Genomic DNA, 18,737 nt, shown 5'->3' on the forward strand with positions numbered 1-18,737 from the left:
CATAACAGTATATAATGTCCCCTCAACATGATATCAAAATGCACTAAGAAGTACCAGAACTCTATCTAGGTCAAGATGAAGTGGGTGGCTTGTGGATATTTTGGTATTTAGTTATCTTTCATCATTGTTGCTATTGTCCTTATCTGTTCCAGGCAAAATGTGGCCGTTGTCACGCTGACTCGCTGTAAACCACGGCATAACAGTTCAACAGGGTGTCATTATGTAAATGTTGTGTTTGTAAAAGGGCAAATGGCAAAAGAGCTAGTGAAGAATGTTTTTTTTTCTCTATCTGTATTTCACAGGCGTCCATGACGCAGTACCGCAACAATGCGGTCTCTGAAACAAACTGCCAGTCTCCCACCTCCCCCCATTCAGCCCCCTCTTACAGTCCTTCCCAGTCCCCTGGGCTGAACCCCACCACTCAAGCTGTCAACTCAACCTTCAGCGACTCATACTACATTCAGCAGCAGCAGCAGCAGACCAACGCTCTGCAACATCAGTTCGAGCAGTTCAACATGGTCAGCACCTTTCTTTGTTTTTGGCTATTTTTTTTTCTTTCTCGGGCCCTTATTTTTGGTTTAATGGGGGTCCACCTTACTAGTAACAATGGGATATCATTCAGTTTTGCAGGCTGTTTACAACATCAGTTTTACTAATGGTACGCTCTGTGGTACTGTGTTCTCTCAAAGTATTGTGTCAATACCTTGTAGAATTCTATAAAATTCTGATAGTGTTTAGTTTTGTAGACTAAACTCTGAGGGATTCCAAGGTATTTCTTTGATAGTAAACTTTATGGGGAATGTTATTTTACTTCACAGAGTGAGATGTACTTGTATCATCACTTGGTCTCTTTAAGACTCTCAAAGTCATGGTCTTATCTTTGAGTGCACAGCCTTGTTTATATACTTCTATACTTGTGTGTTTATATAAGCTCAAGCCATCAAAAGATTGTACGTGCAAAGTAGTAGCATGTTCACTTTGTTGAAGGTCATCATAAGACAGTTTCTAGTGCTCTTTATCTTCCCCTCCTCCCTCCCCCCCTCCCTCTCTCTTCTGTCTGTCATCCTCCACTACCGTCTTTTTGTCTCTCTCTTTCTCTTACTGTCTCTCTCTCTCCCTCCATCCTTCCTTCTCCCCTCCCCTTTTTATCTTCCTCCCCTCATCTCGTTCAATTGCTCTCCCTTTGCTGTCTACATCTCTCTATGCCCTGTCCTATCATCTGCTTTATCTCCTTCCACTCTGCACTCTTACCTTCCCCTCTTTTCTTTTCCCCTCTCTCTGTCATGCCCTCTGTCTTTGTGTGTCTGTCTGTCTCTCTGTCTGTTTGTCTGCTTGGCCGTCTTTCTTTCTCTCTGTCTCTTTTCCTCTCTGTTTCTGTCACACACACACACGCACACACACTCACACACGCACACACACACACACACACGCACACACACACGCACCTGGCAGTCAAAACAATTGTAACCTATAGATTAGATGTGAAAACTGTATGTTTGTCTTTCAATTGAAAATACTTCTCTTGTTCTGTGAGGCTATGATTTGAATTGCTTCTTTTCACTCTTTGCAAAGGTTTTTTTTCATCTTGCTTAAAATATCAACATTAGCATGAAAACACTTTCTGCTTGTTACGTTTCTACTTTTCGAGGTTTTTAGTAATTCAGTAACTGTATGCACCCTTATGATACGAAATATTTTGACCCAATGTTAAATTAAAAAACAAGCCTCATGAAGTGTCTTGTAAGCATCAGTTAGCAAGCTACTAGAACTATAGGTTTAATGTTGAACCCCTTTCATCTTGTAGAGAGACTGAAGAGGCTTTCTGAGTTAGCAGTCATATTTATCTCTGGCTTGCCACCAAGCACATGCACAACTTAGGACCACCAGTTATTGATGAAACTTTCTGCAGTAGGAAACTATTTTTCTCTCTCTTGATGTATTTCTGTATCTGTTTACAATAAAGTAAGTTCAATGCCTACTTTTTGACAAATCAGCCTAAAATTTATTTGTATTTATAAAAGACTTGTACACTATTTCTCTGAAAACTTATGGGATTTTGTATTGTAAAAATTATGGAGAGAAGAAAGAGAAATACAGACGTTCTTGTAAAAAAATTGGAATTGAATGTTGAATGACTCTTGACCGTTTTCTTGTTGACCTTTCTTCAGAATCCTCCTGGGGACCCAACCACCATGGGCTCCACAGTCATGACCAGCAACGGCCTGGGTTTAGTCAGTAGCAGTAGCGCTAACAACATCAACAGTATGGCCTTCTCCCAACAGCCGGGATTAGCATTACAGTACTCTCAGGTGAGTGGACGATGGGTGGTCTGTGCCTCATCAAGGACTAATACTTTACCAGTAACAACAGCTTTTGCAGTCACATGTTCATGGGCTCGATTTGCTCACCCTTACTCAATAGCATCTGTGATGATATAAAGAAGGATAATAGATGATTGGCTTTCTGTTAAGCTATTTTGCTTAGGATTTCTGGCAGTGAAATGGGGAAAATGATAAAATGTGTCACGCCGCAGTGGAATCGGTAGCTCGTTGGGGTTTGTGGAGTTATTGGTATCATCATAAAGCTTGTTCATTTGTGTGCTTTCAATGAAAGAAATATACATCTATCTTGAATAGAAGTTGAGATGTTTGTCATAGAACGAGATGGGGATCACCTGGTTTCAGGGGTTCACCAAAGTTTGGTGACTTCCTTAGCTTGACAGTCCATGGAAAGTGAAAATTCACTCTTTTTTTAAAAAGTGCCTTAAATCAACGGTTTTCTGTAAAATCTACACAGAAATGTGCTTTTAAATGGACATTAGAGGTGTCGAATCAAAAAACAAAAATTCAATAAAAATTGCCAAACCGGCGTGAAAATGCTAGTTTCTTTGATTTAATTAATTTAACCTTTTCGCTGCCGCTCTCATAGAATTTACAGGCTTGAACCATGTAACGCTGATCCTATGGCCCGTAGAATTTACGGGACTGTGACAGTGGTTGTTTAGATACCAATTATAAGGGAAGTTACTGCTAAAGTCTTGTACATATTATTGGGGTGCCTTCCCTTTATGTTTACCTCCATCCCCCCCCCCCCCATCCATTTGAAAGCGTCAGATTCAGATTTTAGCTGGAAGAGAAGATTAGATCTAGATGTAACACATCTACCACACAAAAATGATTTACTGGCAGTAAACACAGATGGGCTTATATGTATTAAAATGGATTGTACGAGTGTTGTATAAGGTAGGGAAAGCCTCTTGTCACTTCTTTTTTACCTGTAAACACTCACACAACATGTATTCTTCTTCTTTTTTTTGGTCTCAGTTTATCATTACTCGAATGTGTGTTGTTCATGTTGTTTTGTGGTGTTGTTTTTGGCATCATGTTACTAACTCCAACTTTTCTCCATCTATCTCTATATCAATAGAAATGTGGTTCAACGTAGAAGGTACATGCAGAAATTCATTAGGAAATATTCATAAATAAAAAAGTTATGAGAGGTAGAGTAGGGTCACCCCTGAGAAGCCCTGGTTCATGGTATTTCTCCCAGCACAGGGGTCTATTTACCTGCGGCATTGAAGGGGTTAATGACCCATGATTTCACCATATTTGCTCACAAATGAGTTCAGAAAGGTATTTCAACAAACCCGAGGTGCTCAGCGAAATTTGTATGGATGCAGACTGTGATGCAGAGGCAGATGACTGGAACAATGACCTTGATTATTTGGGAGTCTTCAGATGATGGGAGAGGAAAGGATCGAGAATAAATCTTGAAACAATTATCTCTGATTGAGAAGCAATTTACTCTTATAAGTAAATCAAGATCTAATCTCTCATGTCTATTTGGATCTGAGTCTGGACAAAAGCATACCATGATATAACTGATTAGATCTTCCCTTTAGTGACTGAAACCAGAATATTTTTTTCAATGGAAATGTGTTCATATAAAGGGATACAGTTTAAACAGAATGTTGAAGTTTCATGTCTATAACGTAACAAGGGTCTGAGTTATTCATATTTGAGTGACTTACCTCTGATACAGTCAGAAAAAGGACGGCAGCTCCTGTTTTTGGGAACTGAAAGTCAAATGTGAGGCTGGTGCTATAAGTATTGAGATCATCTGTCAAGAGGCATAAGGCCATACATAATTTTTTTAGCACAAATGAATTTTTGAAATAAATACCGGAGCAGCTCATTTAAATATCATTCAATTCTCTGACCTGCAGGCAGCCATGCTGGGACTGACTAGCTCGGATGACCTCTTCCAACCACATTTCCTGGGGCCTATTGATGTGATGGCTAGTGGTCAATCGGGCAGTCACCCATCAGTGTCCAGCAGCCGGCCTATGGCCCAGAGCAACTCTGTTTCTTCACCCACTTCTGGCAGCAAGATTCCTGACATTGTTCTCACTGGTAAGGCAGAGGAAGATGTATTGCTTACAAGATATATCTTTCCTGAAGAGTTTATTTTTTAAGTCAAAGGATAAATGGGGTTGGGGGAGGGGTTGGTCTCCATATTGCATAAAAATTGATTGTAGCAGTCAGCTCGTATGATATTTTGTACTGCATGTTTCTGTGAGAAAAAGTATTTTTCTTCTTGCTCAATATTTTTGTTGTTGGCGGGAATGATGTGGTGATAATGAATAGAAAAGGTTGTTTAGGTTTTATAAGGCTTATATGGGGGCTTTTTGTTGTTTCTGTTCATTTGGAAAGTTGTTTTGGTAAGTTTGGGAGTTTTTTTTGTGAATTGATGAGTTCCCTTGTCAAATCTGTCGATCTTCACTTAAAAGTTTACTTATTAGCTACTTTTAGAAAATGTTTACTCCCGTGATACTAAATGTTACCCCGAGCAGCTGAGAATGTTTCTGAGTTACCTTCTAGGGTCCCCTGGGGTAATAATTGTAAAGTATGTAGAGCATACTGTAGAGTGAGGGTGTGCACTGCACAAATGTGACTATTATTATTGTTGTTACAAATTAATATGGATTTAATATTTTGATACTCTATAGTTGCAAAGGTTAAGAAGAATGAGGTTATTTCTCTTGGGTTTTTGTGTCTGGCACACAGTGTGAATACCGGTACTCTTGGCACACAGTGTGAATACCGGTACTCTGCACTGCAGGTGTAAATGATTAAATGAAAAGGATTTTTAAACCATTGACATGATTTAACGAAAGTATTATTTTGTTTTATTTGTTTCTTTCAACAAAAGTTTTTCAATAGTTGTATGTTATAGGACTGTTGCTTTCAGGATATAGGGAAGGGCTTTTGGAAAAAAATATTGTCATGTTTTACATAGTTGAGTTATTAGACTTTTGTTCTCTGTCCTCTATACAGCCTAAAATGTCTGCATTTTGTAACTTTAAATGTTTAGGTATGTGCAGTTGAAATAATGCAGATCTCTAAATTATTAACTGGATTTCATGCTCCTTGACCTTACCTGCAATTTTCATGGAGTACGTTTGAGATGGAACGCTAAGAATGTGATGGTGTAGTGTGTTTTTTTTGGGGGGGTGAGGTTGTTGTATTTTGAGACTGAATCTTTCCATCTTTTTGTGTCTGCAGGTGCTGACGACTTGTGTCGGTTACCTCTAGATTTTGCCAAAGATTTGGGTAATGCCATCACGGGCATGACCGATGGATTTGACACTGACTTTCTCACCAATGACGAAGCTTTCAAGGCTGGATTGGATCCGTTAGATTTGGAAGAAATTCAGATGTTAACAGATGCTAGTTTAGTTGCCGACCCTGCCACAGAAGACACTTTCAAGTTGGACAGATTGTAATAGGCCCTGCGAAATGCAGGCTGGCAGAACAAAAGTGTTTGACTTACATTTGTACGCTTTGCTCTAATCAGAGCTTTTAAAGTTTGCTGACGAAAATTTCCCTGTTTATTAAGCACGGACAAGATGTCGCAGCTTTTATCCTCTTATATGTGTTCACCAACACTGTCGGTCTGCCTGTGGAGTTTCCTGCACATTGACAGAAAATTCTGGGAGAGGAGCAGCTTGTTTCTTCGAAGTAGGTGATCACAGAGAGTTGTGGTGCAGGTGTGCATGTGTGTGCTTGTGGTGCTCTAGGTGGCGACAATGTGTGCTGACAATCACTTGGCAGTCTGAACGGGTGCGTGTAGGACAGGATTGCTGACAGTGGATCCTGCTTCTAGTGGCTGTGTGTTCACAAAGACCCAGGAACATGTACAGGACTCACAGATGCAGCTGTAAGATCACAAGGACTTTGTTTTATCCTCTGCTTTATTGGTATTTTTTGCTAAAGTGATTTGTGATGGAATATTATGCTTTTTTTAAGAATCATTATAAAAGAAATTTACTCATGGGAAGCAAGCCTAACTCATTGTATATCAATCAATACTTCCTTCCCTCTTTCTTCCCAGCTTGGCCCTAGTACTGAAGTGGATGGAAGCAAATTAAAGATACATTTGGCATGTTTCAAGCATTCTTAGTTTACATAGTTTTGGGTAATTGCGCAAATCGACACTTGGTAAAATATTTGGTAAAGTAAAAGCCTAGTATTGTTCATAAAGCATAGAAATCTGTATTGTTTGTAAAGTACTGGTTTTTGTATCTGTTCACTGCATCCTTTCAGCTGTCATCTGTATGGAAGGTTAATTGGTTTATTAGCGCTTTCAGCATGTCTCAGCTTCTGCTTCACTTCGATTGACTGCTCATGAATGAAATTCTTTTATTGTCATTTTTATCATTTCTTCTCATAATGCAGAAACTCGTAGGTCATTTCACATGGGAATGTTATACCACTTTTTTCTTTCCTCAAACCAACGTATTCAGTTGTTTTTTTTTTAAATGTCTGTTGTTATGGTGTTGTCTTTATTTAATGCAAACTTATTGATATGCTCAGGTTTATTATGGATGAAAGATAACTTTTTGGAAGACACAGCATTCTTCAGTACAGTTTCTTTTCTTTTTTTCATTTCATCTTATGGTCACTGCTCTTCATCAACAATAACGCATGTTAAAATGAAGATGTCTTCATTTCTGGAGCTGCGCAGGCTTACTTTTTAATTTAATGAAAGCCTTGTTTTGAGTTGAGCTGAAAGAACAAAGGAAGAAATATAGTATTTCGTGCTAGCTTTTTTTAAACTCATCATGTCGTCTTTGCAGAATATCAATATTGCATTGGCAAGAGTAAATCATAAAGAGTATTTTAGGGGGAAAAACAATTTAGGAAATATTATGAACAATGCTTTGATGGGTAATGATGCCAGATGAATTGTCCTTTACTGTAAAGAGGAAAGATGATGTATGCTTAATTGTGTCTTCAGTGAGAAAAAGAAAATTGTGTGTGTCTTTGAACTCTTTATAGACTTAACTCTCATGTTTAAAGTTATGTTAAATGTAGGTAAGACAACTGTTGATGCAGAATCAGTCTTCAAATGTTAAGGAATTTTACTACCTGAAAAATTGAATGTGATGGAATTGATTTTGTGATATTTAGAGGAATAGGTAATGAGCTGTATTGCTTAAGGATGCTTATAGTAAACGACAAGAAATAATTATTTGTGAGGGTCTAATTGGGATCTTTTGTCCTTTAGTGTGGATGCACTTCTAGTTGTTGCTGTTATGCTCTCTGCTCTCTGCAGAGCGGGTGCTGTGGTCTTTGTACAGCAGAAACAAAAGTTCATGTGACTGCTGTGCTCTTTTAGTATTAGTCGTTGAGAGGAGTTGCTGTTGTCTGCTGGACAAATGTCAAAGTTTGAGGCATTCTTTGCTTTCTTTTGTCACAAATAGTGGACAGTTTGCGTTGTATGCTTCTGTTATGGAATCTTCTGCATATGAAGATGTGATGATTTTCTTTTTGGGGGTCTTAGGATTTCTTAGAATGATCGTTTGAGAGCAGGTCACGCTGCAGTGTTTATCAGGGCTGCCCATCGCTACGAATTTGGTGGAATAGTCATGATTTTTATTCAATTTTACGAAAATACGATTGTTTTACCTCTGATTCTGATTTTAGAAAGTTTCTGTTATCCCAACTCACTGCCAACCTTCCCAGTGTATAAGGGAAGAAAAACTACATACCCAGACAGTCTACGTCACTATGTCACTTGAAGATGTCTAACTTTAACATCCTCTTTGCCTTGAGCCTTGTAGTCGTTCAGTGCCAGTTTGCCCCAAGAAAAACTTAAGATTTTAGAAGTGCTGAATCCAGGAGTAAGGTAAACATTAGGTTGACAGGGTGTTAGCAAATTCCTGTCTTTTTATGCTGTGTATGACAGCTAAGGCCAGTGAAAGATATTTTTATAAAGAAGGATCAGTGTTTGAAACATAGTACAAAAGCCCCCATTTCTTACCTTTTTTTAATTTAACTCCACCGGTGACGAGCCCATCAAGACCTTTTTTTTTCATCATGCCTTTGTTTTCACTTGAGTTACTTTTACACTTGCCTGACTAAACCCCTGTCCTTGAAACCCCAACCCCGTAGAAAAAGACGATCCATAGCTCTATTACGAATTTTTAAGCCAGATTGCTAATTATCTATTTGCTGATTACTAAAACATATATGCTGGTGAGTGGGCAGCCCTGCTTTATGCTTGGTTTTCTGCATTTATTTTCTGGCAGATGCGCCTTTTTCATGTGAACTGCATTTCGTAGTAACACATCACATCAGATTTATCGTTTTTAGGAAGGGAAAAATTTAATCCATATATCACTTTTATAAAAGAGGGGTCTTTTTTGCTGTAGTTGGAAGTGATCTTTCAAATTATGTAAGACGAAATATATACAGTGTTGAAAGCTTGATTCTAGTCTTGTAACAACTTGCCCTTCAAATAGGAAAATACCTGAAAGTAGACTTGTCAATCTTATCTAAATGACTTTACACTGGCATGAATATATATGTGTATAGACCGATACTCTTAATGTGGAATAATCATTATGACTGATTGGACATAAAATGATAATCTGATGTATGGCCAGGGTTTTTGTTTTTAATCTCAGACTTTCTCATTCCTCTTGCTCACAACTCTGTGGAAACAACTCTGTGGAAAAAATGCAGTATTTAATAGGTTCCAATGTTCATATAATGTATGCCATTGAGGTCTTAACCTCCTTGAAGCGTCTCCAGCACCATCGTGTGGTAAGAGTGATCATACAGAAAGGAAAACATTGGTAGTACACATCTGTTGGTTTTGAGCTCAAAATCTCAATGGCAGGCAGGATACAGTGTGCAATTTTTGCATTGACAGCAGTCGCAGATTATGGCCTTGTTTCTCATTTATCACTCAGCATGTTGATCACCCACTGCTGTTGTCACCCATTCCTTTTGTGTCATGAGATGCTATTATTTTATGTTGTGCACCTTGTGTTGGCTTTGTATTGGTGCATTGAAGAGTTTGAAGGGGGGGGGGGGTGGAGATATTGTTTTAATGTTGCAACTGTCGTCTGTCACTGCTCGCCTTTCTTGTGTGGTCATAGACGAGGTGTGTATGTTCTTGTGACTCAGTTGTCAATGCGTGTGCCTTGTCTGTGCAATGAATGTTACCTGTCTAATTATGTCATCTTTAGCAAAGGAGAGCTATAAAAGCATTCCTAACTGATTCTGTGTAGTGACATGGAGGTGATGCTGTGTCATATTTTGAACGGTGATGATCTGCTGTGGTTGGCCTTTGTGTTTCCTCTTGGTGTCTGTGTCTGAAATGTCTGTACAATTTTTTGCTCGTCTTTTTTACTGCAATTTTTGTCCCTGTAGATTGTAAGGTATACTTTTGTATTGCTTTTATCCATTTATTTTTATACTGAAGTGTTGCTGAAACTTTCCATGTGGTCAATGAACTGTTTTAGAGAATAGTGAGGTGTCAAAAAAGATGTCACAGTGTCCTGATAGAGAGAAAATTGTATTTTTCTTTGGTTTCGAGGCTCTTATATTTAAAAGTTCCATGTTCTGTGAAGAAGGAAAAAACAAAACAAATGTTGTTGAAAGTCAAGCTGTTTGAGATTTTTCTTTGAATTTTCAATTTGTTTCAGTGGTTTTGTTTTCATTTCTTTGAACAATGTAACCTTCATAAAGCTGTTCACATCATATATGCCACTTCCTTTTTTTTTTACGAACGAAGGAAATAGAATGACAGGATGCAAATTAGTATCCCATTATTCTACATTGCCATAGCTAGGGGCTGCATTTTGGTCAATATTTCGCAACAGGAGTGTCTTGGATACTTTTTCCACTGCCCAAGTAACTTTAGAAGGCAAAGTGGCAGTTTTGTGGTGGTTTCACATTGTCAAGGGGGCCTGGGATGACTGCTGTCTTGGAGTAGATTCAATCAAAGTCTATTTGAACATTTGATCCGGTGATACAATTTGCGTGCTTCTGGCTTATGTTACAGTACTTCATGGTGACTCTTTTTTGTTGATCTTTTTTCCTGTTTCCATTGTTCACTTATATTGCAAGTCAGTACAGACCTTTTACATTTGTAAGTCAGTTATTTTTGTTTGCTCCCTTCTGTTTGCATTGTTCTGTACCAGGTTTCAAGTTCACTTCTAAATCTTATTGCTAATTTTGAAAAGTTTTGTCGAATTGATGTGTAAAGTCGAACAACGACATTGCTGCAGGAAAATTTAGCAAGATCCTATATTTCAAGACTTAGTCTTTGGCTTATGTCTGCAATTTTTTCTTCTAAATATGTCCCAAGGTACTGGTTCATTTCACTTTAGATTTTAGCTGCTGAGGACAACACTACTGTCCAATACTTTCACAGTTGATATGACTTCAGTTTTGAAAGAGTGTGTGCTCTATGAAGGTGTGGCTAGTTAGGTTCAGAATGGGCAATAATACACAATGGTAATTAACCGATGCATGTGACATGAGAGTGGATTATATGGAAGTGAAGTAATCTTGCTGTTTTAATACTGTTGTTTGAACTCACTTTTATTTAATTTGTCATGTTAAGGGTGGTTTTAATTTTGATCTGAATGGCTATGGGTTTATGTCTTGTGTAATCTGTGGCTTAAAATTGACAAGAGTGGTACATGTACATACTTTATGAGATATAAGGGTTGGGGGAAAAATGCTTTTATATATAATATTATCACTTGCCTTTGCGATTTCAAAGTGACTGTAAAAAAAAAAAAAAAAATAAAAATCTGACAATGCTATTTTCCTCTTTCTTTCTGTCTTTCTCACTGGCCTTTAATTTTTGGCTCCACCGCCCAGCTCTGGTATTGTTTGCATACTTCATCTTTGCGTGATGGAATCACAATCTTGAGTAGAAAAGAGAATGGTCTGTGTTGAGGATGGCCCAAAGACTACCAGAGTGCATTGTGATAAGGGTGCTTTGGCTTCTCCCAGTGTAATGTCGAGAGTGAAACTTCTTTCTCTCTTTCTTTCTTTAATCATTCATATGAACAAATTGGCCGTCCAGACACATTTGCCAATCATTATGCTCTCACACTGCATCTCCTGGTCTGGTGAAAAGTCATACATTATACTGTCCTCTTCATGTCCACATGACTTCAATTATTTGAGCACATGGATGGCTACTCAGAACGCCTCTACGGGTGATGGGCAAACGATGCTGGATTATCTACAGATTCATTGGTCTAGTGAACGCTGTGCCTTACTTAAGTAGTGACATTTCTTCAATAAGTAGCACCCCAGAGTCCCTTGTACAGATTTTGATGTATCTTTTTCAATTAAAAGAGGTTACAGATTTGAAAGTTGCAAGCAGTAGTTTATTTTTTTCTTTTCTTTTGGAAATAAAGGAAATATTTTAAAATATTAAGTGATAGTGATCAATCAAATGATTACATCGTTCAGCTGTTATGATTTAGGTCCTGACAGAATAAATTGTGTTTCAACTGAGACAAGTGTTCAGTGTTTGTTGTATAGGAAGATAGCTGTGTTGATGTATTTCTCATTCATGGCCGGAATCTTAGTGATTTAGATTTTGTAGGTCAAAGTTTGGCTTGAGGCTGCCAAAATGATTCGTATGTTCACTTCAGATCTGAAAGTGCTCTTTGGTTGCTTTCTGTACATTTTGCACACAGAGACATTTTTTGACTGTTGTTTGATGAAACTGCTCCACACTGTGAAGGTTTCTAGTTTGGGTCTGTTTTATTGTCTCAGAAAATCTTTGAAAGTGTATCTCCTAGTCTTTTCCCCTTTTTAAGTGATTAATTTGTTTTAAAGATTTTATCATTTTTTTGTGATATGAAGCAGTGATACAGACAACAGGTTTTCATCTTTCCTTTTGTGTTTTCAGAAAGAGGAGCAGGCGCTGAGGTACATGTCTCTGACTTTTCTTTCACTAAAAGTTATTCACAACATTATTGGTGCTGATCAGACATATACTATTGTCAAAATGGTTAGTTTTGTCCTCAAGGATATGTTTCTAAGAAAAAAGGAGCATTGCACGTTATTTGAAAAAACTAAAGAGTTAATGTATGTGCCTGAGAATGATGCTACCAAGAGTACTGATAGTGAAATCTTGAAATGTGTGGTATATTTCTGTATGTTTTAAATTCAGCAGAAAACTAAAATTGTAGCACATGAAGCTACAAAATAAGAAAACAGTCTGTAAATTTGAATACTGGCCCTTTTTTTTAGCCTATAAAGGAATGGCTGCAACAGTTTCACTGCTAGCTATTTGGCAGTCACAGTTCACAGTAGACAGTAATCTTGTTAGGTATACAGGTCATCAGGTCAGTAGGCCTTTTGGAAGATTTCTTTTTTTCTCCTTGATTTCTGTGATCTTGTGGATTGTGCCACATGATACTGTAGCTCTTCCTGCCTGTTTTCTCTCACACTGAATGCAGTATGCAGGTTTTTCCTTCTAGGTTTATACGGTTGAGAGGTTTTTCATTCAGATGTGAGTGGTTGCAAGTTGTCTGTTCTCTCACTATCAGAAGTGGAAACCTTCTTTTCTTTATCTGGCTTTGGGTGGGGGTGTATGTACTCCTAGTGCTGACTCCGCATTAGCTACCTCTGCACATTCTTTAATTGCTAGTTGCATTCAACTGGTGGTTGTGCAAAGAGAAAGGCCTTTCAGTCCAACCCTCTCTCTCATTGTCGTTGGGTACATGTTGATAGTTTATGTGGAAGTTCATACATGACACGATGATGCTCAGTCGATTGCTGAGGTAAAAGGGTGGTCCTTGGGGCTCTTGTCATGAGTGCAGTCACTTGCCTCTTTTATGTAAACCTTCTACTTTTCTCCTTGTCACTGGTAAATGTACTGCACAGTAAATATGCCCTCACTTTTCTTAATTGCATGTGTGACCTCTGTATATGAAGATTAATTTGTTTTTTTAAAAATTTCTCTCAATTTCAATCTGGTTGTTAGCATTTAAAAAGTACTTTTTGTAGAGCATCAATTTTTTTTTCACTTGCCTCTCAGGCTGCACCGTCAGCCATCATGCACTTCTCATAAATAAAGCTGATGTAATAAAGGTGTGATACAAATCTGTGGCCACTCCTTTTAGTTGGCAGCTGTTTCTGCTGAGTGCTTGAGGATTGATGGCTTCTCTTGCTGGCCTGAATAGTGCCTTACCACGAAATGGGTTGTGGTAGTTTCAGATAGAGGCTGTTGGAATACGTAGTACACAAAATGTGGGACTAAAATACTTGAGATATAGATTGTCCTGTCTGTGAACCCAACGGCAAAGGGAGATGGAGGAAAGACCTTGAATATTTTCTGATCTTTGGGCTCATTCATTGTTTTAAGTAGAATGCCAAGCATGTAATTTTGCCAACTACTTTCTTGTCAGGCTTAGCTCTTTCTTGCACATCAAGCAGTGGAGAAATTTTATTTTATGTTGAACGGGATGTAGAGTACAAATTCACATATATATGATTTCGAGGAAGGCTTGTGCATTGTCTGTTCGTGAGTGTATTTGTCAGATGCAATCATCATGTGGGGCTTTTCTGTCTGCTGCAGCCTTGGCCAGTCACAAAATATCCTTCAACTAGTCGTGGACAAAATAATTACTTGTGATGCATGTTTATAAATGTTCTGAACTTTTTCAAGTATATTTCCTTGTTTATGTTCTCATAGATATCTACGTATCTACATACATATATCTTTTTTTTTTTAATGCCTTTGTTGTTTAGTTTGATATTGTAAATGTGGGCAGTGGGTGTGGCATTTACTATTTTGTTGGCCTCTACATTGTTATTGTATAGCTCATAATCTACTTATTTTCTAGAATACAGTCTATATCTGAGACAACTGATGGTTTGGGGGAGTTAATAGGCTTACCATTGGCAGAGTGCTGTTCAGTCTCCGACTACACTTCCATATTTCAAACTGGGCTTAATCTTTTTACTGAATTTGGTGCGAGTCTGGCAATTTGCTGTAGTTCCTTGTTTTAAATTTCTCTTCTCTCCCATTGATGCCCTTCTTTTCGTTGATGCAGAATTATATTTGTTTTACTGTAATGAGTCTGTTCCAATATCCTCTCAAACTGTGGATAGTGGCATTGACTCCTGAGCATAGGTCTGTCCCATTTCGGGACCCCAACAGCAGAGAACTATAGAAAAAGATTGCTTGATGACAGGCTTCTAGGGCCATGGAGAAGGTCAATAATGTAGATGTTTACCAGAGACCTCTGTTCCAATCTTACCCATAGTTTTAATGTTCATGTTGAGTAACTGGTGTTCATTAGCTTTTCTTTCTTGTGAATGCACACATTTGATTATATACTTTTCACCAATCTTTGTATATTTGATTATTTCAGTGTTCCTTTCTTTTTGTTTTCATTTTTGTTTTCACTCTTATCACATTTCTTTCTTCAAACAAAATTGAAACACACACATACCCAAAGGAATAACAAGTACAGATATTCTGTGTTTGTTTTGACAAAGTTCTGTGATCAATTTCCGTAATGATTTTTGCTCTCATTCTGTAACTACAGTATTTTATAAACCAAGCGGCTGGTTTTGTGAGTTTTCTTCAGCGTGACTTTTTAGGTTGATATGGAGGGGTACTAAACATTATGCGCCTGTGAATAGGTAGTTTTATTTCAGCATGGTATGTGATCACTTTATTACCTCATGTAGAAACCAGAGGGGCAGATGGTGTGTTAATAGAAAAATCAATTATAGAAATACTTTTTAATATTAATGAATATAGTAATTGAAAACTAGGGGGTAGAAAATTTGAAAGAAAAGAAAAAAACAAACCCCCCCCCCCAATTTGTTACCAGAATGAGGGCAAAAATTTAGACTGTAAACTTTATGATTCTTGTGATTTAGGATGCCACAGAAAGCTTGTCAACAAATTTATTGTGAGCTTACTGTTTTGGGGCAACTTTATTTATGACTAAATTATTATTTAAGTGCCAAAAAGTGATTCACTAGTTCATTTTGATTTTTATCAAAGATCCTTATTTAATCATGCAAGTTTGATTGGTGTAGACCCTGTGAAACAAAGACATTCCATGAACTTTTGTAGCACAATACCATTGGATGACCATGAACTTGCTTTGAAGATGCATGCTCAATTTAATGACATCAAAATGAGAGACGAACATTTCTGTGCACGCCAAAAGTAAAGAGTCAAGTGTCTTAGATGCGAACTGCTGAAAAGCTGGAGTGACCTCTTGTATCTTGAAAATTAAAGGGACAGCAAGCAGGGATTTTTGTTTTCTCTTTTCAGCTAAAGACATGATAATATTGCCTTCATACAATAATCAGTCCATTTGAAGTGAATTATAGTTTTCCACAAACATCAGTACTATTTATGTCATGTTACGGGAGTGTTTCAACTCTGCCTGAGGGATACTCGATGAAAATCCTCCCCAGATGGGAATCGACCTCACATGGGAATTAAACTCACATCCTCTGTGTGCGATGTCAAAGCTACACAAGGGATACCGGTAGTTATTTTGAGGGAGGGGGGGAAAAACCGCCAACATTTTGTGGTGTTCCTGTCTCAACTTGGGAGATTTTTAGAGGATGTATGTGCTTTTCATGGACAATAGTCTTGAGTCCCGTTTATAGAACTATACTGTCAAGCCCTCATTTGCTGAAGAGCACAGCTCTAGTTCAGATGTTAGTCACCATCAGAATGTCAACACTCCATCTGTGCAGCAGGGGAATGTGTTTTTCTACAATTGTGTAAAAAAAACAAAAAGCGTGAAGGGTATGGGAAGCAGTCCTGGTTGATTTCTTAAAGAGAATTTCTTTAGGCATTGTATCATATCAGTGGTGTTATCCTTTGGTCATGTTTTTGGTTTCTTAAAAAAATTTCAACAGGGGAAAAAAAAATTAATTTCAAGAATGTTTCATTCATAGCTAAATAACTTGTAAATGGATGTCCTTATCATGAAAAACGATTCCTGTTGAGGACCCACTGAAAATTGGCAACCATTTTGCAAGTGAAAACTTGTTGACCTAGTTCTGGCTGGTACGTGGTTACAGTATAGCATCATCTGTATGGGATGCATGATAGATGGTGATTTTTGTGGCTATGTTTCTCCTGAAGACTCATCACTTTCATGTGAACATAACAAAGAACAATTGCTATCCTGATACTGATTGCTAGCATAGAGAAAGTGCTCTAAAAGAATGAAAACAAGAACTTGGAGGAATTCAGTCAAACAAACTGATTTTTACAGTGTGTCCTGCTGTCACTTCTTGATGGTGTTGTAGATGAGTCAGGAAGCTCTCAGTCTCAAGTTGGGTCGTTGGTAGTGAGGGTTATTGGTACTGAGCCCCTGTCCACCGTTAATGAAATATATAATATAATAGTTTGCACATTGATTGTTTTGGAGATGCCGGTTCGAGGTATGTTGCAACAGCACTATACATTTCAATGCACTAGTTAATGCTTTGCACTTTGTTCTCTAGGCTTTATTCTTCTTCTTGTGTGTCAACATGGTCTTTATATTTATATGTGATACCAGTCCAACTTGAACAATTCTTATTGTGTATTGAGGCATTTGCTAGATATGTCATTCTTTTTGTAGGGACGTTTTTAGGACTATAGTACTTCCACTTGCTCTCTCGGAAAGGGTAAAGTGTTGGGATTTGTTGTTGTTTTTTTTGTTGTTTTTTTTTTTGGGGGGGGGGGGGTTGCTTCAAATTGTACAAACAAATTTATTGTTTTGAAAATTTGTAAAGAAGAAAGTAAAGATAAAGAAAACTGAATGCTACCGAATAGCAAAAATTAACATTAAAAAGAAAAGGTTGAATAATTTGTTCAGTACGGTCACTTGTCACCTTTTTTTCAATGGGCTGAAGAACAAGAATTGATAAAGAGTGGTTTCTTTTTTTTTCTTTCCTTTTTTTCCTCCTCCCCCGGTAACGGATATTGTGATGATCAAAACTGTGTACTAAATATTGTACTTGTTTGGAAATGAAGTGCCTCATTCCTTACTTCTTCCACCTCCGCTGATGTGGAGTTTCAAGTGGATGAATTTCTATATCTTATGTCATGTCAATAATGATGGATGTGTGCGTTGGGGAAGCTGAGTCTTCTACTCATAAGTTTCTAGTGGTTTTAAGTTTAGAAAGATGGAACGAAATCTTTCAACAAAAAAGTATGCTGTGCCAAACCTTTTGGGTTGTTGTTCCTTCCCCTACCCCCCCCCCCCCCCCCTCCCAATGTTTGAAGATTAGTATTTTTGCTTTTCCTTGTAGTGGCCAAACTTGTAAATGTAAATAAACAAAGTAACAGAAGATCATGCTCTGATATTTAAACCTAATCGTAATTTCCCCGTTCTTTGCTCTTACCACATGCCCTCAAAGCAAATTTAGGCAGATAAAATTTACTTTATCGTATTCTTCAAAATTCCTGTAGAAATTTATCTTCTTTTATAATAGAAATTTTGGCTTCACAGCTCTGTTGCTTGACCTGGCCTCAGTGTCAGCATGCTTGGTTGTCTCACGGACACCTCAGGAAGCTGTTCCCATAGCTGCTGGGTGTCTGGCGCATGCTTTAGGGTTACTTTTGAATATGTGACTTGGAGAAGCTGGCACTTGTGGCTTTCATTGGAACAGGAGGTGTATATTTCCAACTGTTGATGGAAGAGTTAAAGTTTTTAAAAATGAAGTATTTAGTGAGACGCGCTGGAAAGCTGTGTATTTTTCTTTTGGCTTTTCAAGTCTTGCTTCAATGTAGAGAAAATAATGCATTGTAGGGTATAAGGGGCTAGATTGTTCATATTTTTATCGTTTCGTCTTTTCTCAAGCAACTAAAGGTCATTGTCTTTTTTTCATAATGTATACACTTTTACAAATTAGTGTTTATTTATCTGTGCAGAACATGCTTACTGTTTGTGTATTCACACTTTGTTTGCTATGGTATCTTTTATGCTTTTAACTATCCTGGTATATATAATGTTTAAAAATTTTATATTACAAAATACATGAAGTACAATATTGTTTATAAGATGTTGACCACCCTGTTGTGAGTTTCCTGTGGTGTTATCATGTTCATTTTCAACATTTTGCCATACAAAGAATTCAATAAAATGAAAAAAAAAATATTGAGTATTTTTTCTTGTTTTCTGATAGGTCTAGCTGTTTTTCACAGTGCTCCGTGATACTCCATCTTTCTCTTCAGCTATGAGCCTGCCTCGTTTTACAATATGTGGTTCGTAGTTGATTCTAATTCCTTCTCTTCCACTGTTCTGTCATTTTTTAAAAATGGGCATCTATGGTGTAGCGGTTAGGCGCTTTGCTGTCGCATGCAGGAATCCTGAGTGGAGAGCCCATTTTTATCGAGTATCTTGGTCTTTCTGCTATGATGTTGTATCCTTTTCAGCC

General features: G+C 37.7%; 1 protein-coding gene across 4 annotated transcripts in view; it reads left to right on the top strand.

Moving 5' to 3' along the window:
- The window catches only part of LOC101849979 (CREB-regulated transcription coactivator 1), a 50,309-nt gene extending 31,854 nt beyond the window's left edge, over positions 1-18,455 (top strand). For 3 of the 4 annotated variants that reach the window (XM_005089886.3, XM_013083134.2, XM_005089887.3), the window contains 4 exons: positions 303-518; positions 2,169-2,309; positions 4,226-4,412; positions 5,565-18,455. In XM_005089886.3, the coding sequence (XP_005089943.1) occupies positions 303-518; positions 2,169-2,309; positions 4,226-4,412; positions 5,565-5,785 (765 nt within the window). In that variant the 3' untranslated portion in view covers positions 5,786-18,455. The remainder of the gene's footprint in view (positions 1-302; positions 519-2,168; positions 2,310-4,225; positions 4,413-5,564) is intronic. The other variant, XM_035970051.1, reaches the window with a different exon arrangement.
- Positions 18,456-18,737: the final 282 nt, after the last annotated feature.

Source organism: Aplysia californica, unplaced genomic scaffold, assembly GCF_000002075.1.
Source record: "Aplysia californica isolate F4 #8 unplaced genomic scaffold, AplCal3.0 scaffold00010, whole genome shotgun sequence".
Lineage (NCBI taxonomy): Eukaryota > Metazoa > Mollusca > Gastropoda > Aplysiida > Aplysiidae > Aplysia > Aplysia californica.